Below are 25,555 nucleotides of genomic sequence, written 5' to 3'. Positions count from 1 at the left end.
CGGAGTCGGGACTCCGGGCGGGCTCCAGAGCCGGGCTGCAGCGCCCGCCCGTCCACTCTTCGTCCGCGGCTCCGCCCGGTATCCAGAGTTCCGCCGCGAAGAGACTCAGCCCAGCGACAACCGCCCGGCTCCGTGCCTGCCCGGAAGCGCGGGCGCCGAGGGGGCGGGGCCTGGAAGCGCTTCCGGGGGCGGGGGGCGCGGGCAGGGGCGGCAGCGGGAGCGGCGGGGAAGGGCCTTGCGCCGGCGGCGGCGGCGGCGGAGGGGGCGCCGCGGGCGGGCGATGTGAACGCGGCGCGCGGCCCAGGTGAGGCTGGCGGGTCGCGGGCGGAGGCGGCAGGGCCGGGACGGCCGGTGGAGCGGCTGTCCGGCTCCTCGTGGGTGAGGCGGGGCGGGCGAGACGCTGTCTGGTCAGTGCGGGGGCCGGCCGGGCGCGGTCCAGAGGCCCGGGCACCTGCCGGAGGCCAGGCGCTTGGCTCCGAGGGGTGAGTCGGGGCGGCTGCCCTGCAGCCCTCCAGCCTTCTCTCCTGGGCGCCTCGCTCTCCTTCCTGTACCGAGGGGTCCGAGTGACCGTGGCCCCCGGAGAGCCAGGCCCGGCCTGGGGGCGTCAGCGGGAGGCTGCCCTGGAACTGCTGCCTCGGCCACCGCCTTGCGCCAGGTAAACAGGCGACGCGTGCCAAGCTTGGCCGGGGTGGTCTCCGTGGTCACTCCGGCGGAGCTGAGGACGGACTGGGGAGGGGGCGTGTAAAACACTGCTTGTCTAGGCGAAGTGACTGCTTTGGGGCTACTCAGATCTGGGACGCACCACCTTTAGGTTTTCAGCACGTCTCTTCCATGCTGGACGTTCCTCCACGTGAGAATTGAGAGTTTAGGTGAACTCCCTACAGACCCGTCATGCTGTGAATATCTGACATTGCAAGGTCTGTGCCTGGTTCAGCATGCGGGGCAGTTTTACTGAAGACATTTTTTTTTTAACGTTCCAGATGTAGACTTTTTAACCCCTTCGTGCACTTTGTCTCAGGGAGGTTTAAAGTGATTCGCAGAAGTGTTTTCTTGGAAATAGCTTTACTGAGCCTTCGTCGTTCCTTGCTGTCGTCCATAGTTTTCCTGTGGAGCGTTTTGCATGCAAGCATTTTGCTGTTTGTGTTTGCCCATTTTCTCTTTGTTCCTTAGTCTAGGCTGCTTTTGCTTCACATCTGGATTATTGCAACAGCTTCTTAGCTGGTCTCTGACTCCAGAGGTTTCACCCTCCCCCATCCTTCCTTTATGCTAACGCCAAACTTAGTATAGGAAGTAGAAAAATAGTTGAGTGCTTGCTTGTTTAGTAAATGTCAAAATGCTATTGAGTAGTGGACGAAAGGAGTCGAAACACTAATCTCCAACCAAGGCTTTTACACTGGGTGTTCAGACATTGCCCATGAGACAAGGTTGTGTGCTATAGAGAGGTAGAGGTAGGGGTGGTGGTGGGGCTTAGTGAAAGGGTGGCAAAGGACAAGTGGGATTCAGATTGGGGGAAAAAGGATCCTGTGGAGTTAGTGACTAGATCAGCCTCCTAGCCGAAGGCCAAGATGGGAGATGAGTAAGAGGAACTATTGATTAGGCTTGGTTCCTGAAAGATCTCGAACACTAGGCCAAAGTTAAAACTGTTCTAGAGGCAGGCGTATTCTAGCAATGGGAGTGTGGGGGGGCGCGGTGCCATGCAGAAGGTGGAAGGAAGAGGCTAGAGGGCAGGAGGTGAGCTTAGGGGGGCCACGGCAGTTAGACCACTGTTCAAAGCAGAATAGTATCCTGCGTGCTTTGTGGTGTCAGCCTTTACTGTTCCTCCATCTCCGGTCAAGGGTCTTTTAGGTTTGGCTTCATTCCTCTCACCTAAACCTGACTTTTTCCTGGCCTTTGCTTCTCCAAGTTGTCCATGTTCTGACTGCTTCTAAGGCTGTTGTTCCAGTCCCCTGAGCACGTTCTCCATTTCACTTCCTTCAAGCCCCTGCTGAAGATAGACTTCCTCCAATGGGTGTTCCCTCACTGCCCTACCCCCATGCCTTTGTGGCACCGGGACTCTGCAGCAAGTTTCCTTGGTTGTTGGTTGTCCTGGCCCAGCTGGAGCAATTGTTTGAAGACACTGCTTGTTACCGCTTCTTTCAGACTCTTCTGCCTCCTGATGCTGGAGCTGGAATCTTGATAAAAGGGTCTCAAATAGTTCCTGATTTTTGTTGGTAAACAATGTTTTTTTCCAAGGAGAAGCCATTTGGTTATTAGCCTTCTCTGTCCTCTGTAACTACTGATATTTAATGCTGCAGTTCCAGGTGGATGCTTTCAGTTTTATTCTCAGACTCAGAAAGCACAGAAAAAATTCTGTGAAACATTAGTGTTCCTTCCGATCCCAAGGAAAGAAAAAAGTATCTGTAATTCTTGAGTCTAAGGTTGTGGGGAAAGAAAGTTGGGTCTGGGATCAGGCCTGGATTTGGCTCTCAGCGCAGTCACTCAATAACTGTGAAGCTGAGTGATTTGTCCTGTTTTCTGAGCCCATTATTTCTTCTGCTCTTTTTTTTTCTTTTTTGGTGCTGAAGAGTTAGCCCAGGGCCTCACGCATACTAGGCAAAAGTACTACCACTGTACCACTGAGTTCCACCTCCAGTTTGAGCCTGCTTTTTCTTACTTGTAATGTGTCAAAAAGTCTGTGTTGTGGGGTTGATACAGGTGTATATGTTCATTCATGTGCATCTGTATGTGTGTGCACCAGTGCCCAGGTCGAGTGCCGAGTGTTCCTTTCCACTGCTCTCCCCCTTCTCCATCTTATTTTTTTGAGACAGAGTCTCTCACCATGTCTGGAACTGGCTGTTCAGTCAGACTGGTTGGCCAGCAAGCCCTCTCCAGTGTGTGTGACATTTTTACATGGGTGCTGAGAATCCAAACTCAGGCCCTCATGCGTAAGCACTTTAGAAACTGAGGTCCTCTCCACAGCCTCTGTGGATTTTTAATGATGATGGCACACAAAGGCAGTAGCAAAATTTAGGAACTGCCGAAGACATTTTATTATGATTAGGTGTGGTGTATTGGAGTGGAGGAAGGATGGGCTGCCAAGCTTTGTCTAGCCGATATACATGTCTCTGTTCTGCCTTCCAGATGAAGCAAGAATGTCAGATATTGTGAACCTAGAGTCCTGTCATTTATATTTCCACTGATTTTCATGTATCTTTAGTTGAAATTCTGTTTCATGCTTTCAAACTTCTTAATTCTTAATTGTGTCCATTTAATGTTTTGTAGCTGACAAACTGCTGAATTTAGCTTAGTGAAGGTCACCAACTGAGCGCAGTTAAGCTTCTAATGGTTATTTTCTGTTGATGTTGCTGGCATGGAAAGCACCCTGGAAGAATGCAATTCAAGGTGAGCCTTTCTAATCCATTTGTTATAAGAGGTGGAACGTGTGTATTCTCTAGGTCTCCTGGAAAGCCAGCCATGGGTAAATAAGCTGCTGTGCCTTAGTTTATATTGAGGTCTTGCCTTAAGAAAGCTCACTCCTTCTGCACGGAACAGATCTTTTCAGCTCATGATTCAGATGGGAGACATCAGCCAGGAACAGTGGTCTAAATCTTCAGTGCATTATTGGTGAGGCTGAGACAAGAGGATCACTGAACCCAGGAGTTTGAATCTAACCTGGGTAACATAGCAAGACTCTAACTTTAGGGAAAAAATGCAGAGATTTTAAAAACACTCTAGGGCCTGCTTTTCTGGCAGAATAAAAACAATGAACAGACTTTGAAAACAATTTTTAAGATTTTTAAAAATTTATTTAACTTTATTTTATGTGCATTGCTGTAAAGGTGTCAGGTCTCCTGAAACTGGAGTTACAGACAGTTGTGAGCTGCCATGTGGGTGCTGGGAATTGAACTCAGGGTCTCTGGAAGAGCAGCCAATGCTCGTAACTGCTGAGCCATCTCTTCAGCCCTGTTGAAAACCATTTGAAGTGTCTGAGCAGTTTGACATTATGGCCCCTTACCACGGTGTCAGACCGCCTGACTTTGTATGGGACATCTTGAGTGGAATTTGTCTCCACTTGAAGTTGGTCAGGAGGATTATCACCAAGAAAAGCTACACATCTCAGCCAGATGCCTAGTTAAAGTCTGCTTTTTTCTGAGAGCTATAGTTTTGCTCTGGAGACTGACATGTGCTTTCAGTTCCTGGCTGGATCAGTCATTAGCTGAGTACCCAGGAAAGTTCCTTGTCTCCTCGTCTGTACAGTGGGGATGGTTGCAACATCTGTGTCTGTTGCCAGGAAGAGCTTTCTCTGCACAGTGTGCACAGCAGGAGCTGAGAGAAGCCAGTCTTGTTGCTGGTGTGGTTAAAGCGGCCATTCCTCTCCTGCTTGGAAAGCTCAGAAGCAGTTTCCAATGTTTTGCATTGACTAAGACAAATCACACCCTCCCCAAATTAGTGTATCTGGGCAGACCTGGAGAGTGTTAGCGCCTCGCTCAGAAATGTAACAGTTCGGATAAAAATGTTCTCTCACATGAATTAATGCAGTAAGAACTCTAAACTTGTTTTCCTTTAAATTAGGAAGCGCCCTTCATGAATATCCATCACAGAATGCCATTTCCTCCCTGTTTTTTCCCCTTGCATTGAGTTCCATCAGCATCACAATGCTTCCTGCAGCCTTGCTGCTCATCAGCTGCTGCAAACCTGGGTTTGGCATCACAAGCATCCTGACCAAGAATGGTCCTTTCTAGTACCTTAAGCCCAGCCAAATTTGTCACCTTCCTTTCTTTTCTTGAAAGTGTAACTGGGCATTTTTAAAGGGAGTGTAGCATGTGATGAAGCTGCAGTGTTTCCAGGTGAGATGGGATTTTGCCTCCTGCCTGTCTGTCCTGCACCTCCAGGGTCTTTAGCAGGACATTTTGAGGGCTGAGGGTACAGCTGTGCAGTCCAGAGGTCTTGAGTTTAGGATGCATGAGCTGACCCACACTGAGAGCCTCTTGTGAGGTCCCTGCCTAAGAGCTTATCAGTGTGTGAGACAATTCCCATTGCCTGGTTTGTGCTTTTGTTCTGGTTGTCATGGGGAGCTCTTTCTGAGGCTTTACCCCATGCTTATGGTGGAGGGGACTTTAGGACCACTGCTGTTTTGTCCAGGTGACATTGAGGCGTCCTTTGTGGCTCTCTGTGGCACAGGTTGTAGTGTACAGGATGCTACAGTATTAGGTAGACATGGTGTTGGGTTGTACTTTTGGCCAACTCAGTGGGAGTGGCGTTTAGGAGAGGATCAGGTTTGTTGACTCTGACCTGCTACTGCTATAGTAGAGGGCCTCTTTCCTGAGGGACAAGTGCATCCTTTGGTTCTCTACTCTTCTAGTTCTTACCTTATTTTATTATTTTCTTTTCTGTCTCTGTAATGCCGCATCCTCTCTATAGTTATTAAAGTGTTGGTCAAACCCTAGTCTCTCCCACACCATACTTCTTACTGCCCATTGGACAACCTAAGCTCCTCTTGCCTCTTCTGGTCTCTCTTGTGCCCCAGAGTGGATGCCAGCCCACACCCTCAGTCCTTGTGAACCCTCTGGACTCATGTTCATTGTGACTGTCCTGGAATTCCATTTCCTTCTCTAGCCCCATATTCGAGTCTCTACACATGATACTTCTGCTGTGCTTCTTGTATCAGGACCCAGGCCACTCGTATTTTACACTTGCTAGACAAGTGTCCTACCATTGAGTTAAATTCCTAAACCCTTAGTGGGTCCACTTAATATATGTATTTTTTTAAATATTGGCCACATAGCCTAGAAAGATGGAAAACAATAAGGAAAAGATATGTCTGAACTGCATAAACGTGTACACTATTCTGTCATTTGTTATTAACTACCGTAAGAAGTTAGTTTATTAACATGTATGTGTGCCGTAACGTGAACCGTGTTAGCGAAATGTAAACAAAGATGTAGGATTTTCTCTGGAGTCAGACAGGAGGATTGCTACAAATGGTGAGTTCCAGGCAAGCAGTTTGAAAAGACAAAACGAGGCAGTCTTAGATTATAGCTGCATAAATTGCTGCTAGGATTCCATAGCTGCCTCCCACTGCTCTGCCATGCTCACCAGCTCCAGTGACTTGGATATGCCGGTTGTTGGGGTTGTTATGTGCTTCTCATGTATAATTCCTGTAACATAGGACTGTATGCCAGTTCACTGTTACTGGTGAGACTTATAGTTAGCAGGTTATTAGTTAGTGGTTAAGTTTTTGGAGAATTTACTCATGGATATCATTAGGACCTTTAACCTCTATGTTGTTGAAGAGAAAGCTGTAAGGCTGGGCATGATGGTGTGCACCTGTAATTCCAGTATTTGAGAGGCAGAGATAGGAGGGTTGCCTTGAGTTTGAAGCCAGCTTGGGCTATAGATTCTGAAAACAAACAAACAAACAAGAACAAAATGAGTCAACTATAGATTCTTTTGAGAAATGAGCATGGAAAAAAATCATGTGATTAAATTGTTCTAGACCTACTTTTTGTTTGTTTGTTTGTTTGTTTTTGGTCTTTTTTCGAGACAGGGTTTCTCTGTAGCTTTGGTGCCTGTCCTGGAACTAGCTCTTGTAGACTAGACTGGCCTCGAATTCACAGATATCTGCCTGCCTCTGCTTCCTGAGTGCTGGGATAAAAGGCGGGTGCCCAGCGACCTGGCTACTTTTAAGTGCGTTGAGCTCCTTTCATATTGAAGCATAGACAGTGTATCTATCTGTTGCTTTGTTGTTGTTGTTTGTTTGTTTGTTTGTTTTGCTTTTTTATTTTTCAAGACAGGTCACAGATGTAGCTGGAACTCTCTGTAGATCAGGCTGGCTTCAAACTCACAGAGATCCTCCTGCCTCTGCCTCCTGAGTGCTGGGATTAAAGGTGTGCACCATTGCTGCCCGGCTCCCTGCTTTTTCTTAAAAAACAGTCTTCTTTTGTGACTGTTCCTCTTTTATGGCTGCAGCCGGAAAAAAAGAAAAGAAAAGCACAGTGAATGCTCCTCTTACATGCACACACACACACACACACATACATATGTATATACACACACACACTTCTGCAACATATATGTATATATACACTTCTGTAACGTGTGTGTATACATACTTCTGCAAGCACTGTATCTGTATTCTAAATTCTTTTTTAAAATAATTTTTTTTATTATGTGTGGGTGCACATGTGGAGGACAACTTGTCGGAGTCAGTTCTTTCCTTCTACCAAGTGTGTCACAAGGGTCCAGGTCCAACTTGGGTTGTCAGGTTTGGCGGCAGGTGCCTTTACCTGCTGAGCTAACTCCAGCCCCTAAACCCAGTTTTTAGCAGTTACTTTTATATATTATAGCAGCCTTTTATGTGCTGATAAATATCACCAAATTATCCTCAGGATTATTACATTTGTCAGCACTTAAAAGCTTGCTTACATCTCTAGTGGCTTAAAAATGGCATCTTGGGGGGCTGGAGTGATGGCTCAGTAGTTAAGAGTACTGACTGCTCTTCCAGAGGACCCGGGTTCAATTCCCAGCACCCACATGGCAGCTCACAACTGTCTGAAGATCCAGTTGCAAGGGATCTGATACCTTCACACCAATGCACATAAAATAAAGTTAAATAAACCATAAAAAAAAATGGCGTCTTGGATCATGGTGTGCCTCAGTGCTAAAGTGTATGCCTACCACATGCAAAGTTCTGGTTCAATTCCCAGTACTGCCCCCACCAGTTTTTTTCCTTTTGTAATTCAAATGTCTTTAATCATGAATAAAGTTAAAACTTGTTTTTGTGGGTTTTTGTCTTTTCTAGGTCTTTCTCTTTTTAGCTGTCTATAAGTAGCCTTTGCCAATTCTTCGGGAAAAAAAATTTTTGTGTCAGTCCAATTTGATAAACAAGTTAAAGAATTTAGAATTAGCCCAATATCAAATCTATGCATTTTCCTTCAATCTGCCCTTTACCTTTAGAGAGGTGTGTTTTTCATCTTATATTTTTATATAGTCCTGTACATTTGTATGTGACTTTGTGGCTTCTGGAACTGATGTCATGCCTGGGAGATCTGCTAAGCTGATGTGTATGAATTCATCCAACTAGTTATTTTTTGGTAATACACAAGTCTTTTCAAAATACCATTGTAAGAGTGTTGATGGTATTCAGGGGAAAACCAAAGCCAGCTGAGCACTGCTTACTCGTTTTTAGGACACCAGCAAGCAGGCAGCTGCTTTGAAGGCTCCAGGAGCTGTGTTCTGTATTGCCCAGGCCTGTCATTTCATCCTGCCCTACAGTGACAGCCCCCAGAAGAGTGTCATTGCCTTTTTGCCTCCTTTGTTCACATCCATGTGAAGGAACGGGCTAGTCACTGGTGTCCCTTCTTACTTTGCTCAGCATGTCTATTAGTTTCTGGTTGACTGTGTCCTTGTCTTCCTGTTTCTGCCCAGTGCCCTTTTCTTCTAGAGCTCCCTCAGATAAAAAACTTCACTGTGCAGGGAAGCCTTGGAACTGAGTTTAGGGGATCAGGTCATCTTGCCTTTCACACAGCCATTGTGCAGCATCCACAGTGCAGTGGTGTGCCTGGGTTTTTTCTGGTGGGACTGTGCAAAACTTTCAAGTAGCCTTACTTACTAACCCCATTGCCATCTGGTCTTCTATTAGGCCTTCTGTTCCCTTCTCTTTTGGTCTGTTTGAGGAATGGTGGTTGACGGACTAGCTCCACTCTCTCCCTGGGGCCATATTCACAGCACTAGGCTGTGTGAGTGGCCTCTCTCGGTGTGGCCAAACTACTCCCTAATTGAGCTGCTACCCTGAACTCACTCAATTAGACCTCCCTGCTACTTAGAGACACCCCCCCCAGCAGCAGTAGCAGCGGTGTTGGTGGCTTCCTCCTCTCTCACTTCATACACACATTGCTCAGTTTCCTCTTGTTCTTTGAAGTCCAATTTTAGTGTTGCGTTGCGTTCTGTTGAACTTGGTCTGAACCTGTGTTGTCTTGGTGGCATCTGGTCTCTGAGATGTCCACCTTGAGTCACCACAGGGCTGTCACTTGAGTCCTAGCTTTGTGGTTTCTAACTAATTAAGGCTTTTATATAGAGAGAGGGCTTTTTGCTTAAACCAGACAGGGGGCCTGAGGATCCAATGGCATCAAAACTGGTCTGGGAAGAGGTCATGTGGTTTATTCGGAGCACCACCCCCTATCTTGATGTTTTCCTGATCTTAGCTCTTACCTGTGCAGGTTTGTTGCTTTAAAAAGGATCCACTTAGGGCTGGGCGGTGGTGGCGCACGCCTTTAATCCCAGCACTCGGGAGGCAGAGGCAGGCGGATCTCTGTGAGTTCGAGACCAGCCTGGTCTACAGAACTAGTTCCAGGACAGGCTCCAAAGCCACAGAGAAACCCTGTCTCGAAAAACCAAAAAAAAAAAAAAAAAGGATCCACTTGTAGCCTAGGCTGGCTTCCTGTCTCCTACTGCTCTGCTGGGAGGGAGTTCGATCTGGAAAGAGGACGCTTTGAGCATTTGTACTAAATGTTACTAAAATGCCTTCACTATCTTAGTGAAATGAAGATGCTTGCCACTTGTCCCTATCACCTTCCTTCCTCTCCTGGGCCCATGGAAACGGTGCTGAGAAAGTCAGCCTCTTGGAGTCTTGGTTTCCTTGTCTCTAAAAAATTGGGATGCGCAGAGGCTCCTTGAAGTGAGGCATGCAAGCCTTGACGTTTTTTGCCTAACACGAACCCAGCATTCAGTAAGTGGTGGTTTCTGATGATCTCGCCCGGGAAGGTGAAGGGGCGTGACTGCAGGTGACATTGAAAAAGCAGGAAGATTATCTTCCCACTGGCTGAATAAGCAGAAGAGGATGGAGAAGACATTATGGAGCAGTAGCCAGTTTCAGCTTATTCCTGTGTCCCGGGAAGCAGTGTTTCATGTTCATAACCACAGCATAGCTTTCACAGACAAAAACAAAATAGCTATTAATGGCACCAGAGGAAAAAATCCAGCGTATATGTGATTGTTTTTATAGTTAAGATATTACAGGATAAATGACTAGGGTTTTCCCCATTATAATGTGCTAGGAAGACATGATTAATCTGCTAAATTAAAGAACACTGATCCTAATGTTTTTAGTGAGTGGAATAATCAAATTCATTATTTTCTGAAGCAGCTGCAAACTTAATCTAAATGAAAAACGAATATAAATCACATCTCTGCATTATAAAAAATGAATTTGATTCCCATCTCTCCCTGGGCTGGGAGAAAGCTGCATTAAGCCCACGTCAAACTGCAAGATGGGGACTTTTGTGAGTCTTTGCATTCCCTGTGGTTTGCTATGTGTAGGAGTTGATGTTGAGTGAGTATTTCCTATAAGTGTAGAGAAATAATTTAAGTCCCTAGTTAGTATGCCATTTACTGATTGCAATTAAATCTTAGTGCAGCACAAATGACAGAGGCTAATTTCCTTAATTTACAAAGAGTTCTGACAATCCAGTAAAAAGGCAACTGTGGGTAGAGGATAAAAAGAGGCAGTTCAGAGACTGGCTGCCTTCAGATTGCCATTATGTGTGAGAAACATGGCAGCCACATTGATAGAAAATCACAAGGCACATCAGGAGGAGGAGGTACCATTTTCCTTCTTCCAGTTAAGTAAAGGTGAAATAGTTTAATGCTTGATGCTGGTAGTTGTGGGGAGCAGCTTTTCCCTGTGGTCTGGGACCGGTAGGCACTTGCCACCTCTTAGAAGGTGCTTTGGCATTTTAGGTTGAAATGCAAAACCTCTCAGTTCTGCGAAGTGTTACAAAAGAGCTGAGATGTCTGTAACGTGTCACCATGCTGTGTGTAATGGCTGATTAGTTTGCTTTCTGGTTTTGGCATCAGTTGACATTGTGCCACAGCTGACCATGGAGGCTATGAAGTTGGAAGAATTTAAGGTATATTAAATATTTTCTCTGCTTTTTTTTTTTTTTTGGTTTGGTTTTTTTTTTTTTTTTTTTTTTTTTTTTTGGTTTTTTCGAGACAAGGTTTCTCTGTGGTTTTGGAGCCTGTCCTGGCACTAGCTCTTGTAGACCAGGCTGGTCTCGAACTCACAGAGATCCGCCTGCCTCTGCCTCCCGAGTGCTGGGATTACAGGCGTGCGCCACCACCGCCCGGCCTTTGGTTTGGTTTTTTGAGACATGGTTTTTCTGTAGTTTTGGAGCCTGCCCTGGAACTCTTTCTGTAGATCAGACTGGCCTCGAACTCACAGAGATCTGCTTGCCTCTGCCTCCTGAGTGCGTGTGTCACTATCACCTGCCTATGTTTCTTTCTTTAAAAGAATTTATGTATGTATGCCTGTTTGTATGTGGATCAAATGCATACAGTCACCCAAGGAAACAAGAAGGGGGGGCATCAGATCTCCCAGGAATTGGCAGTTACAGATAGCTGTGAACTGCCATGTGGGTGCTAGGAACCAGACTTGGATCCTCTGCTAGAGCAGCCAGTGCTCTTAACTGCTGAGCCATTTCTTCAGACCTAGTTACATTTCTTAGGACCTGGACACATACTAGTACATGTTCAGCATTCTCTGAAAAACTCCCAATGGTGCTTTTCCTTTAGAAGAGGGCACTAGAGTGGGGAAGTTTTGTTATTTTTATATTTCTATCCTGTGCTCTGAAGTGTTGTGATATGCATATATTTGTACTTTAAAGACAAACTTATTTAAAAACTTAATATAAAGTAGGCCTGTTGAAATTCTGTGCAGGGAAGAATTAGGAAGCTGCTGTTCGTAAGAATAGAGGCTCATGGGTGAAGTTGACATCCAGACAAAGTCTCTTTCTGTCCTGGGAAAGGAGGCATCAGATCCCCCAAGAATTGGCAGTTACAGATAGCTGTGAACTGCCGTGTGGGTGCTGGGAACCAAACTTGGATCTTCTGGCCATGGGGTATAGAACTTAAAATTACACCTTTTGTTCTCCTTAGTTTGGTATTGTGCCTAGAAACTGAAATTATCTGTGAATTCACCTTGCCTGCAGATTGTTACTGAGTGTTGCTTGTTAGCAGCTCTGGGGAGGAGTCTTCACATTGTTGCTGCAGAAGAAGGAAGTGTCACTGTGCCGCACAGGAGAGCACCCCCTTTCCCCTTTTGCAGAAAAATAGGATCCTCTGGTGTCCGCTGTAGTGTGCTGCTTTGCTGTGTCCCTGCTATGCCTGCAGCCTGGAGAGGAGGCCTCTCTGAAGCCCCTTCAGCTTCACATCTGTCTGAAAGTGCTTTGCCGCTTTCCTAGCTTTCTTGACTTTGTGAGGACTCCATCCCTTCCCTTCACTGTGCTGACACAGTGCTGTGAGACGGTGACATCCGACCCTTTCTTAGGAGAAAGATTACATCTCTTGTTAAATTTTGTTTTCGTTACTGATGAAATGACTGTCTAAAATGCTATTTTTATTCCTTGTTTTTAAAAAGCATCTGTTCATATTTGTGGAGTTTTTATTTGTGATATTCAGCTTTTATTGATTTGTGAATCCCATGGATTTTGTATTTTGCAAATTCTTTTCATAATCCTTTCTGCCCCCTTCTTTTCTTTCTTTTCTTCCTTCCTTCCTTCCTTCCTTCCTTCCTTCCTTCCTTCCTTCCTTTCTTTCTTTCTTCTTTTTTTTTTTTTGTGGTTTTTCAAGACAGGGTTCTCTGTATAATCCTGGCTGTCCTGGAACTTGCTCTGTAGACCAGCTGGCCTGGAACTCACAGAGATTCTTCTGCCTCTGCTACTGAGTGCTGGGACTAAAGGCGTGCACCACTACCTGGCTTTTGTAAGCATTTTTAAGATAGAAAAGCTTTATTTCTTTGGTTAAACCTCCACATTTGTACATCAACATGCCTTCTTTCCAGGGAATGTTATACAGGAAGGATTTAGTGATAAAGTTTATCAAGTTCCCCAAGCCACTTCTGTTTAGTAATTGTCCTTTTCCCCTTCTTTGAAAAAGCCCCTGAAATGACTGATCTCCCTGACACCAGCAGCTTCTGTGGCCCTACTCTTCCCCTGTGCCTTGTCCCTGCTGAAGCAGGAGCTTCCAGCACGTCCTTCCTTCCTGGTTCTCTGGCTGTATCTCTTGACACATGGAATTCCTTCTGTGGGCACAGTTTCTCTACAGGACTGTTAGGGCCTAGAGATCATCCTCTTTGGTCTCTTTGGTCTTATTTGCAGTAGCGTTTGCTCAGGTGGTCTCTGTGACCATGTCCTTGCTGTAAAGATGACCTAGTCTTAGTGGTTTTGATGGCTAGAGGAGTGCCACTCCCCGGGACGCTTGTGCCCGACACACAGCAGACTCCCAGCTTGTATGTACCAGTGAGTTTGTTAACCCTGTTACATTCCATCTGGTTAGATTTTCTGTTCTCTCCCTCTCTCTTTTTTTCTCTCTCTCTGGTTTTACAAGACAGGGTTTTTGTGTGTAGCCAGGATTTGTTGTGGAATGATGAGAAATTTAAAATGCCTTGTGGTAATGTTGGCTCTGTTGCGCTAAATTGAATACTTTTGATTTTACTTCACAAGCCTAACTGCTAGGTGGGCTGGGGCACTGTATAGCAGTGGAGACTTAGCAGTGCATGAGCTCTGGGTGCTGTGTCTAGTACTGTGCTGGGGACTCTGGGGACTGGTAACTAGAAAACACTAAACGCATGTGGCTTGTATTATTGGACATCAATGTCAATGTTCTAGGATAGATGTGATTTTTAAAGTCTTTTTGTGTTTTTTTGTTTGTTTTATTTTTTTTGAGAAACGGCTGTCCTAGAATTAGCTCTGTAGACCAGGCCAGCCTGGTTTTACAGATACTTACTTGCGTCTGCCTCCCAAGTGCTGGGATTAAAGGTGTGCCACCACCTGCCAGCTTTAAATCATTTTTAAAAGAAACTTAACAAAAAATTCCAATGGCCTGCATTCTATTTATGAATTCAGTTAAGAAGACAGCATTGTCTCACAGCTGAGATATATGTCTTCATTTGCCCATATAAAAACTCCTTATTAAAATAGTGGGCCATTGAGATGGCTCACTGAGGGGAGTCATGTGTTACCAAGCCTGGTGACCTGAGTTCAATACTTGAAATTCACATGGTGAAAGAAGAGAAAAGATTGCCACAAGTTGTCCTTTGACTACCACATGTGTGTGTTCTCTTTCTCATGTACACTGTAAAAAAAGATTATGCCTTTTTCTTCCTTGTGCCCTATTTTATTTATGGCCCCAGATTCCTTATAACCCCGTGCTGCTGTGTTGCCGGTTGTCCCTCATTCTGACACAATCGCAAGTGATCACTTGTGGTTTTTGTTTTAAATAGTCAATACCTGTATGTAACCAGTAATTTGGTTTTTTTCCCCCTCTCTGTTTCTCTTTTTGTTTGTTTGTTGTTGTTGTTTTTTTCTAAGATAGAGTTTCTCTGTGTAGTTCTGGCTGTCCTGGAACTTACTCTGTAGACCAGGCTGGCCTCAAACTCAGAGATCCACCTGCCTCTGCCTCCCGAGTGCTGGGATTAAAGGTGAACGCCACCACTGCCTTTTTTCCATCTTTCTTAGATGGTTGTGTGTGCCTTCAGTTTCCCTTGTTGCTTTGGCTCACTTCCAAATACAAAAATGTTAAGAATAACATGGCAGCTGGGCTTGGTGGCGCACACATTCAATCCCAGCATTCGTGAGGCAGAAGCAGGTTGATCTTTGTGAGTTTGAGGCCAGCCTGGTCTACAAACTGAGTTATAGGACAATTAGAACTGTTACATAGAGTAACCTTGTCTCAAAAAACTTTAAAAAAAAAAGATAGAACAAAAAAGGAAAGATAAAGAATGGGTATGGTAGAGCCAAGTGTGGTGGTGCACACCTTTAATCCTAGTATTCAAGAGGCAGAGACAAATGGATGTCTATGGATTTGAGACTGACCTGGTCTACATAATAGATTGGAGGACAGCCAGGCCTATGAAGAGAGAGACTGAGACCCTGTCTCAAAATATTAAAAAAAAAAAAAAGGAAGGGGGAAGAAAGAATGGTGATGGTAGAAAGTGTTGTCTGTCTTAGAAGCCTTGATGGGACGCCTTAGCCAAAGTGTTTACCAGAATGTGCTCTCCAGAGCACTGATGCTTTAGAATACTAATGTCATACCTTGAGAGGAGAGTTCCACAGTTAAATGAGTTTGCAAACTGCTGAGTTAAACAGAATGGTGTCTGCAGAACCCTTTCAGATGGGTTATTATGCTAATGTCTTTTAATCCCTAGGAGGTAAGGATGTTGGGGCTAGCACATGTTATGTTGAATACATTTTGGGAAGAGACAATGATTCTTTCTAAGGATGATGTTATTGCTTTGCAGTAGATACTGTTTGTTATGTTTCTAGAGTAGGGCTCTATTGCTTATCGGACTGCTGTTTTCTTACTCTGAAGGGGTGTTTACTTCTGAGATGAATTTTTGGCATGATAATGTGGCTGAGCAAGTTTCTCTGACTTTCTGATGCCACGAGTAATCTTAGCAGTGTCCAAACCTTAGCCAGTGCTCCTCATTCTTGGCGTTTGCAGAGGGCCTTGCAGTGCCTTAGCTGAAGCAGACTTCTTTCAGTTGCCCGTCTCTGGGAGTCAGCTTTGTGCCAGATGCACTAAAATGCCTCTGTGTCTCCGCACGCGGCTAGAACTGTGTGAACGGCCTGGAGATCGTTTGTGCCTTGGCACTTCTGTGTCTTTTTCATTTAGTTCTGCCAATTTATGTTATGCTAAAAATATGTCCATTTCATGCAGATTTCAAATTGACTTCAATCAGAAGTCTAGGATAAATAGAAGCATAACATTCCTCTTTGACATAAATGTTTTAGCTCAGATTCTGACAAGATTGAAAATTCTGATGTGATCCACTCAAACTAACTGATTGATCCTTTCCTGCAAGAGTCTTAGATTTAGATTTAGACTTGTTTTACAGGCTTTACTTTTTTTTTTGGTGGTTATACCCTAGTGAATTATTCTGCTTGCTTTTGTCTTTGTTTTTATAGCCTCCTGAGTTGAGTCACTTATTTTCACTTTTTATTGCTTAAGATAAATTGTTAAGGCACTCATTTCCCTTGTACTTTTTTGTTGTAGATGATGCTTTCTGAGCCTCGATGTTTTATTATGAAAAATTTCCAAGCTGCAGAAAAATTGAAAGGTTTTCACAGTGGCCACTTGACTGCTGTGTGCACTGTTAACAGTTTACTGTGTTTGCTTTGTCACTTGTCTGTCTATCTGGTCTGGGAGTTAGTGCTCAAGTGAATCGGAGACAAGCAGACTTACTCTCAGGCCCTTCTTGCTCGCGATTCAGTACTTAGTATGGAGCATTTCCACAGGTTGGCTAGATGTGATGGTGTACTTCTGTAAGCCAGGCATTCAGGACAAGCCTGAGTGTGAGGCCGGACTGCTCTGTGGGGTGAGGCCCTGACTCAGAAAGCAAAATATCTCTTGGTTGGATTTCAAAACCAAATTATTATTATTATTATTATTATCATCATCATTTTGGTGTTTCGAGATAAGGTTTCTCAGTAGTTTTGGAGCCTGACCTGGAACTAGCTCTTGTAGACCAGGCTGGCCTCGAACTCACAGAGATCCGCCTGCTTCAGCCTCCTGAGTGCTGGATTAAAGGCATACAACACCACTGCCCGGCTATAAAATTAGAATTATTAGTTCTAGTTTTGTGTTTACCTTAGCAGCTGTGTGTTAGTATGTACGTGCATGTTGTCTACCTGTGTGTGTACACACATGCATACCGCAGTGTTATTGAGGTTAGAGGACAGCTTTGGGAAATTGATTCTTCTTCCATCATAGGGGTTCTAAGAAACTGAACTTAGCTTCACCCATTGAGCCATCTCACCAGCTCCTTCAGTGGTTTCGAGTGGTTCAGTGCTGAAGGTTCTAGGTCAGGAGTGGTGGGAGCAGTGTCCCGGGCATGCTAGTGCCATGAGTAGCATGGAGGGCCCTCCACTCCCAAGGTGCCCATCACTCTTCTTTCTTTTGTCTGAAATAACACTTTCCTTCAAGGGACAGGGACTGTGCATTTCTTGTTCTTCAAAGGTATGTGGGGAAAGCCTAATCACGATTACACTGGAAAGAAGTTTGTTCCATTCACTGGTTTGAGTTGCTGGATGCTTGAAAAACTAGTGATTAGAAGTATGTGAGTGGAGGCTGGGGAGATGTTTCATTCAATAAAGTGTTCACAAGCATGAGGATCTGAGTTCCAATACCTGGTACCCATGTAGCAAGAACAAGGAGGGCAGTGAGATAATTCAGCATCTGCCTTAAAGCCTGATGTGTAGGAGTGGCGGGGTGCTTCCCGCCACCCGGCTAGCTTTACCCGAAATAATTACACGGAAACTGTATTCTTTTAAATACTGCCTGACCCATTAGTTCCAGCCTCTTATTGGCTAGCTCTTACATATTGAGCTAACCCACTTCTAATAATCTGTGTAGCCCAGGAGGTGGCTTACCAGGAAAGATCTTAACCTGCGTCTGTCTGGAGTGGGAGAATCATGGCAACTGACTGACTCAGCTTCTTTCTCCCAGCATTCTGTTCTGTTTACTCCGCCTACCTAATTTTATGTCCTATTAAAGGGCCAAGGCAGTCTCTTTATTTAACCAATGAAATTAACACAAAACAGAAGACTTTCCCCCCATCACTAATGAGCTGGGCTCGATCTCCCAGTCCTTGTGAGGGAAAGAATCAACTTCCAAAAGTTGTTCTCTGGTCTCTGCATGGGCACCGTGGCATCTCAGACATAAGTAAATAAAATGAAATTAAAAAAAATGATTGGAACTGTGGTTAAGAGCACAGGTTTGGTCTTCAACACCCACAGGGTGGCTTACAACCATCTATAACTGCAGTCCCGGTGGATCTATCACTCAATTCTGACCTCTGAGGACACAGAGTGTACATGGTACATAGTCATACTGTCAGGCAGAACACTTGTACACACAAATAATAATAAAAATTTTAAAACTGGACTTGGGGACATGTGCCTGTTATTGCAGTGCTCTGGGGCTTGTTGGCTAGCAAGATTACCAGTTGGTGAGCTCAGTGGAAGACTACTCTCAATAAAAGAAGGAAGATGCCAGTGTTGTTGACCTCTGGTCCCTATAAACATGCTCACACGTGTTCCGGCCCATATGATGTGTACATAAACATATACACAGACATAAACCATGCATAGAGAATTATACAAGGCAGGTGTTATACGAAGTGGAATATTTTTGTAGAGCCCTTTAGAGACCCTCAGCTGTAGGTGAATAGTAATTTTTCTTGAAGGGCACCACTTTTCCTCAGCTGAGTCAGCCTTCCTATGCATTCAATGTTTTACTTTGATCAAATTGAGTGTTGAGCGAGAAGAATGATACCGGGCTAATTGATTGTACACTTATTTGGCTTTAGGTGAATTGATGGAGAGATGGAAGATGAAAACTAATCAAGAGGAGGAATGTTCAGGCAGACCCTAGGAGTGCTAGCTGCCGAGTTGATGTGAGCTCGTATTTATGCTGCTTGTCTTGCTGAGGAGCTCTGGCGAATTACGGATGCTCTTTGTCTCTGCAGATTACGCCTCGTGTCAGTAGAAATGGACAGCAGCAGTTTCATTCAGTTCGATGTGCCTGAGCACAGCAGCACTGTTCTGAGCCAACTAAACGAGCTCCGCCTGCAAGGGAAGCTATGTGACATCATCGTCCACATTCAGGGTCAGCCATTCCGAGCCCACAAAGCTGTCCTCGCGGCCAGCTCCCCGTATTTCCGGGACCATTCGGCATTGAGCACTATGAGTGGCTTGTCGATATCTGTGATTAAGAACCCCAGCGTGTTTGAGCAGTTGCTGTCCTTCTGTTACACTGGAAGAATGTCCTTGCAGTTGAAGGATGTTGTCAGTTTTCTGACCGCAGCCAGCTTCCTTCAGATGCAGTGTGTCATTGACAAGTGCACGCAGATCCTGGAGAGCATCCACTCAAAGATCAGTGTGGGAGATGTTGACTCTGTCACCATTGGTGCTGAAGAGAATCCCGAGAGCCGGAATGGAGTGAAAGATGGCAGCTTCTTCGCCAATCCTGTTGAGATCTCCCCTCCATATTGCCCTCAGGTACGGCAGCCTCCAGTCAGCAGCGATCTCCGGATGGAGACAACCCCCAACAAAGCCCTTCGGAGCCGCTTACAGGAAGAGGGACACTCAGATCGGGGGAGCAGTGGCAGTGTGTCTGAGTACGAGATTCAAATTGAAGGGGACCACGAGCAAGGGGACTTGTTAGTGAGGGAGAGCCAGATCACTGAGGTAAAAGTGAAGATGGAAAAGTCTGAGCGGCCCAGTTGTTCTGACAGCTCCTCCCTGGGTGATGATGGCTACCACACAGAAATGGTTGATGGGGAGCAAGTTGTGGCGGTGAACGTGGGTGCCTATGGCTCTGTGCTCCAGCATGCGTATCCCTACTCCCAGGCAGCCTCACAGCCTTCCAGCATGCCAGAAGCTTTTGGAAGTCAGAGTAATTCCAGCCCATCCAGGTCCATGCTGAGCTGCTTCCGAGGCCGTGGTGCCCGCCAGAAGCGGGCTCTGTCTGTTCACCTGCACAGTGACCTGCAGGGTGCAGTGCAAGGATCTGACAGTGAAGCCATGATGAACAATCCCAGTTATGAGAGCAGTCCCCGGGAGAGGAGTGCAAGGGGTTACTGGTACCCATACAATGAGAGGTTGATCTGTATTTACTGTGGGAAGTCCTTTAACCAGAAGGGAAGCCTCGACAGGCACATGCGACTGCATATGGGAATCACCCCCTTTGTGTGCAAGTTCTGTGGGAAGAAGTACACACGCAAGGACCAGCTGGAGTACCACATCCGGGGCCACACTGATGACAAACCATTCCGCTGTGAGGTCTGTGGAAAGTGCTTTCCATTCCAGGGCACCCTCAACCAGCACCTGCGGAAAAACCACCCAGGTGTCACTGAGGTCAGGAGTCGCATGGAGTCTCCCGAAAGAACAGATGTGTACGTGGAACAGAAACTTGAAAGTGATGTGTCAGTCTCAGAAATGGCTCTAGATTCCCGAATGGAGATCCACACAGTATCTGATGCGCCTGACTAAGGTGCTGCAGAGAACGAGCTCCTGAACAAAGCACATCAGTCAATGCATAGTTGTGATTTGCTTTGTTGTAATCTTTGGTTTTCCCCATCTGGAAATCTCTTGGTTTCTTGGTAGTTTCTCTGAAGGTTCTGGGTGTGGCACTTGTGTTTACCCTTATCTCCTCTTCCCTCCCCCAGGAGCTCAAAGCATGAAGGGCAGCAGAGCCAGGGAGAACACAGACTGACAGTATTCCTCCTTGGCTGATTGCTTCTCCCAACTCTGCCAGTGATTTAGCTATGCCAACTGGTTGACCCCACGTTCTCTGCCAAGAGGCGGGCACTCTTTGACTGTGGGTGCTAGCCCCAGTGCATTTTAATGGAAAGAGGCTAGGATGCCGTCAGCTGATACAAATGGGTAACCTTTTCTAATTTAAAATTAGTTTTAGGGGTAGTTAGACAATTTATATATATATATAATAAAGTGGTTATTATATATATAGTATATATACATTCTCAAATTGGGGTTTATTCTGGTTGAGGTGAATGTAAGAGGAATATATAATTTAATACAATGTGAACAGAGTCTGACTCTGTTTCAACCCCGCCTACTATGTTAGTTTCCACCCTTTGTTTTCCTTACTGAAGAATGTCAGTAGATTTTCACATACAGTAATCATTGTGTCCAAATGCAAGCAAAGCAAATCACAGTGTTCATAGCTCTGCTTCATAACAAACACATAAACCAAATGCCATAAAACTCCTTCAACTGTAGTGGGAACCATTTGGAACTTTTGTTCGTTGTCCAGCTGTGCTGGATGACCTGTGGTGCTGACCTTTCTACACAGTGTAGTGTTATACTAGCCAACCCCAAAGGAGCAGTGGTTTTCAAGGTTTTTACTACAAATCTACCTACCTTCATTCTGTACTGTAGAAGCATACATACCAGGTAACTAATCAGATCACTCCACCGTGAGTAGTGCTCTCACTAAAGGGCAGGAGTTTGTAGCACTTGCCTACAAAATTCTCCAGGTAGTGTTGTGCTTTATCGTTTGTTTTCTTTTGGTTTTTCTCTCTCTCCTCAAACAGCCAGTTCAGGTGCACAACAACTTTTTCTATGCAGTTCCCAGGGAAGCTGCAGAACTTGGAATTTGTACTTTTTGTAAAGCTGTACTCTACGGGAATTGCAAGCAATATATCTAGTCTTAGTATTGTGTGTGCTAATGAGAGCCTCAGTGGCTCCTCCACTCTCTCAGTGTTTCTTGCTTAAAGAAAAAAATGTCAAAACCATCTAAGATCCTCAGTGTGTCACCAAATCTGTGTGTATGTCTCACCATTTTTGGTCACGTGGTGCTATTTTTATGTTAAGTATCTTTTAGGTCAGTATCGTCTAGAAAATGTGAAACCTACGAGTAGTGATGACTTATTTACTTTCCTCTCAAGTTCACAGCTTGAAAAGAAACCTCAAAAGCATGTGCTGGCAAACGGGTTATGTCTGAGTTGTGTCTGGTCAGCGCTTTGGAAAATGTCTGTTTGCTCTTAGGTTCATACACACCAACAGGCTTCACAAATGCTCTGGTTCTGTGAACTCAGGCAGAGAGGGCAATTTGATAGGCAGTTTACAGGCCAGGTTTGCGGCTGACTGCAGAGACAGCAGCGCTCTAGTCTCTGCCTGAGTACCTGGGCTCTGAGACCCAGACTCAAGCAAAACCCAGAAACTGAGGACCAACCTCAGAGGCTAGGAGCTAAGGAATACAAAATAGATGTTTGCTGATTTGCCATGCTTTTTTGGCTCTTAAAATACCAAGAATGATGGGTTTGGGGGGAGGTGTTTTTGTTTAATTTGTTTGGTGGTTTTGTTTTTTGTTTTGTTTTGCAGGAAGTGGGGGAGGTTCAAGATGGGGTTTCTCTGTGTAGCCCTGACTGTCCTGGACTTGCTCTGTAGACCAGGCTGGCCTCGAATTCAGAGATTCTCCTGCCTCTACCTCCCGAGTGCTGGGATAAAGGTGTGTGTCATCACCACCCAGCTTTTTTTCCTTTTTTTTTTTTTTTTTTTGCCGAGGGGGGTGTTATTTGAGAAAAAGTTTGATTCCAGCCCTTCCTTCATGTGTAGCAGCCCCGGTGCACACAGTGGCACCGCCCTAGCACACAGGATCTGCTCATATGTGAATTGCTCGCCTCACCTCAGTGTTAACTCCTGTAGATGACTAATCCTGCCGCTCCTAGAGCGGCTCTTCTGATCGGGTATACGGTATGCCTTCTCCTCGTCAGACTGCCTAAATCGGGGTTCTCTCCCTGAAGCATTTGTTCAGCTGAGGAAGCTGACCGCCTCAAGGGAGAATGGACTCCCAAGTGTTTACCTACTTAAGTGTGTTCTGAGGTTTCAGGTAAATGTTTGTGATTTTTCATTTTCCTTACACAAATATATTTTGTTTTGATTTTTCTTTTTGAGAATTAAATGCAAAACTTCTTTTTTTTATTATTTTGTGTTGTGATACCAGTTAAGTTTGTGACAAGAAAGGCCCCAAATCCAAGGATGTGCGACGTGGAGCTCAGGGAAGGAGCCTCCTTTTCACTTTTTGTGGTGAGGGGAGCGCACTCTGGCCGCACGCCCATGTCCTGGCTCTTGTCACTGTCTGTCTGAACTTATGTGCATGTAGTTCTTGTTTCTGAACTTACGTACTTGTAGTTCTTATGTTTGTCAATTTGTTTAGCTGGTTTGAGTTTACCAAAGAGTGACTTATCCAAAATTGTCTTTGACAAAAATATACATTGCTTTGATTGTACAGTTCAGGTTCTAACATTGTAATGGGACTGTTAAGGGGCAGAAAACCAATTTGAGTTTTTAATGGTCATGATTCCGCATTTTGCAAGTTGCGCTTGCTCCCATTCGTGTTGCTAACACTTTACCCTCTCCACTGCTAGCAGTGTTAAAAATGAATTCTCAAGCCATAACACAGTACTGTAAAGTTCACGGGGCTTTGAGGGAGGCAGGGCCCAGGCCAGCACAGCACTGCATAGCCTATCTGCACACTTGCACTAGGTGCCTGCGGTGGGCATGGCTGCCGAGGGCTCTCCATGCAGACAGGGCAACAGCGGTCAGTTGTGCCTAGCTACATGAGGATGTGCCAGGAGAGCCAGCTTGGCCACTCGAGCAGGCTTCTTTCCCTTAAGCTCACTGTGTAACTCCTTAGAGCGACTCCTTGTGGACAGCAAACCTGTCCCTGTACAGTTGTAGGTTAGGTCTCTCACTATAGCAGACGCAGAAGTCCACTAAGATAAACATATGTGAAGACATCCTTTACAGTGAAGTATGTCCTGCCTTCATACAGGCCTGTGCGTAATTGAGTCTCTTCTCAGCTACCTTTCCATGTTAGACAATGTGAAGACAGCCACAGCACCCTTCCTTCCCTGTGACATTTACCCCATTGCACAAACTGTGAAGACGTTTTATACTTTTGCTAACACTTGTGGTTTTCAGTCCTTATGTTTCTTCATCAGTCTTCTGCCCTCTCGTTTCTACTAAAGCTGTAAATACATTTAGAAACCGTTTGTAAATACAACGACAAAGATGAGTTCATTTTCCCATTCAGTGGAAAAGCCTCCCGATCAATTGGCTCTGCCTTGGCAATTTTTTGTTGTTGGTGGGGATTGTTTGTTTGTTTCCTTCCTTCCTTCATTCCTCCTTTCCTTCCTCCCTTCTTTTCTTCCTTCCTCCCTCTTTTCCTTTCTCTCTCCTCCCTCCCTCTCTCTTTCGAACAGCAGAAAGGATACTGTCGGTTCACTGTTAAGTAGAATATACTGTAGGACTAAATTGGTAATTTTTAAATCTTCCCAGAGCTTAAGTGTATGTCTCTTCTAAGGACAGCAAGTATAACCACCTCTTTTGTTTTACCCTTAGCCCAGACCACAGGCCTGCATATTTTTTTGTATGTGAGTTTGATTTTAACAACCTGGATTCTGGGGAAATTTGCAGGAACACAAAGCAAGGGCTAGGGGAAATGGTCCATGTGAATGAGCTCTACTTTAGGTTGATGTGTCTTATTTTAAGCTTTCCACTTGTTACTGTTACTGTGATGTTTTTGTTATCACTGTTGTTAAATTCTATAATGGTTTCCTGTGAAGCCTCCACTGAAAGGGACTCAAATATGCAACATCTAAACTATTTTCCAAGGGCTCATGCCCCTTGAATGGTGCTTCTAGCCTGGTCAGGGTTATTTATTAAATTTTATATATGAAAGTATTGGGAAATTATGTAAACTCTTTATAAGAAACTGTCTAGTTCTTACATCGTAGATTTCATATACTCAGTGCAGCTGAACTGAGAGTTCAGCGAAGTCATTCACTCTGTTCCACATTTGTAATGGTCGCCACACGTCGTCTTCAGGAAGTACCAGAGTTCCCACTCTTCCTGCCAGGGCTTGTCAGCTCCAGGTGCCCCCTGGGTCTGGCACAGACAGGGCTATCGCTGCTCCTCAGTAGCTACTGGAGTAAGCCTCGCTCACTGCTCATTGGCAGATTGAGCACACAGACCTCCCATTGCCCTTCAGTGACAAGTTATGCTGTGAACTCAGCCTCGGGACTTGGAGACTAAGTCCCAGGCTGCTGCCCTGACTAGAGCAAGAGGTAAACTCACTGCCTCCCCTGAGAACGACCTTTTCCTGATGTGAAACCATTTCTTAACACTTCAGCAGTAGGGCTAATACAATGTCCGTTACAAATGACTGAGCAATTTGAATGACTTCACATGGTGTCATTATCTTGCAATATAAACTGGTAACCTCACAACGCCACACTTCATCACCACGTGAAGTAAATGAAGCTAGCTAAGCGGATGCTGTATCAACTAGTAACTTGCCATTAAGGGTTATTTTATAGCATGAATTGAAGACTATTTATTCAAATGATATTTTACTCTTGTATTCATTTTGCTTTAGGTTTGTGACATGAATATTTCAGTGCTGCTTAATTTTGTTCTGAATTCTTGTTTCTTGCTTGTAAATGGCTTTTTTATGATATAAAGTCATTGGGAATTGCTGTTTGTAAATAAAGATGCTGCCAGAGCAACCTTGCTGTGGTCTCTATCCCCACCCACCTGTGGCCTCGGACACACTCACCCACCCGTGGCCTCTGGTGCACTCCTGCCTCTGATGAGCATCTGTTTGTCTAGCCCCTGGTTTCCTGAAAGGCTGAGAAAGCCTAGGTGTACCCCAAGGAGACTGAAGCAGCTGTGGTATTCTGGTCCTTTCTGTGTGCCAAAGACTAGGTGTCCTCAACATTGATGCTGCGTGCTTTCCCCACCCAACTGTAGACGCTCCCTGTGACAACTCTGGGGTGCCTTGCCCAGTGCAGCATGCAGTGGGGTAGTCCATTCATTCTGTGCTTAGTTGACAGTGACCATGGCTGCTGCTCCTCTTTTCTTCTGTTCCTTGCCGTCTCCCCTCTTGCACACACCTGTACTGGACAGTTACTAGTGGAGCTGTTAACAGTCCCACCCTTCAGCCTGTCAGCTCCTTATTGCACAAATCGTGCAGCCTTGTCCTTGTGTTCTCA

The 25,555-nt window shown here is 45.2% G+C and overlaps 1 protein-coding gene across 3 annotated transcripts; it reads left to right on the top strand.

The window, feature by feature from the left end:
* Positions 1 to 200: 200 nt before the first annotated feature.
* On the top strand, positions 201 to 25,069 carry Zbtb34 (zinc finger and BTB domain containing 34). Of its 3 annotated transcripts, none has more exons than XM_075985932.1 (2): positions 201 to 304; positions 18,503 to 25,069. In XM_075985932.1, the coding sequence occupies exon 2, from the start codon at positions 18,525 to 18,527 to the stop codon at positions 20,025 to 20,027; it is 1,503 nt and encodes a 500-aa protein (XP_075842047.1). In that variant the 5' UTR covers positions 201 to 304; positions 18,503 to 18,524; the 3' UTR covers positions 20,028 to 25,069. The 3 variants fall into 3 exon arrangements, with proteins under 3 accessions (XP_075842047.1, XP_075842048.1, XP_075842046.1); XM_075985933.1 differs by having other exon boundaries at positions 224 to 304; positions 18,344 to 25,069; XM_075985931.1 differs by lacking the exon at positions 201 to 304 and adding an exon at positions 3,062 to 3,381.
* Positions 25,070 to 25,555: the final 486 nt, after the last annotated feature.

This window comes from Microtus pennsylvanicus, chromosome 9, assembly GCF_037038515.1.
Source record: "Microtus pennsylvanicus isolate mMicPen1 chromosome 9, mMicPen1.hap1, whole genome shotgun sequence".
Taxonomy (NCBI): Eukaryota; Metazoa; Chordata; class Mammalia; order Rodentia; family Cricetidae; genus Microtus; species Microtus pennsylvanicus.
The sequence above is the reverse complement of the archived record's forward strand: the minus strand, read 5'-3'. Positions and strand labels throughout refer to the sequence as shown.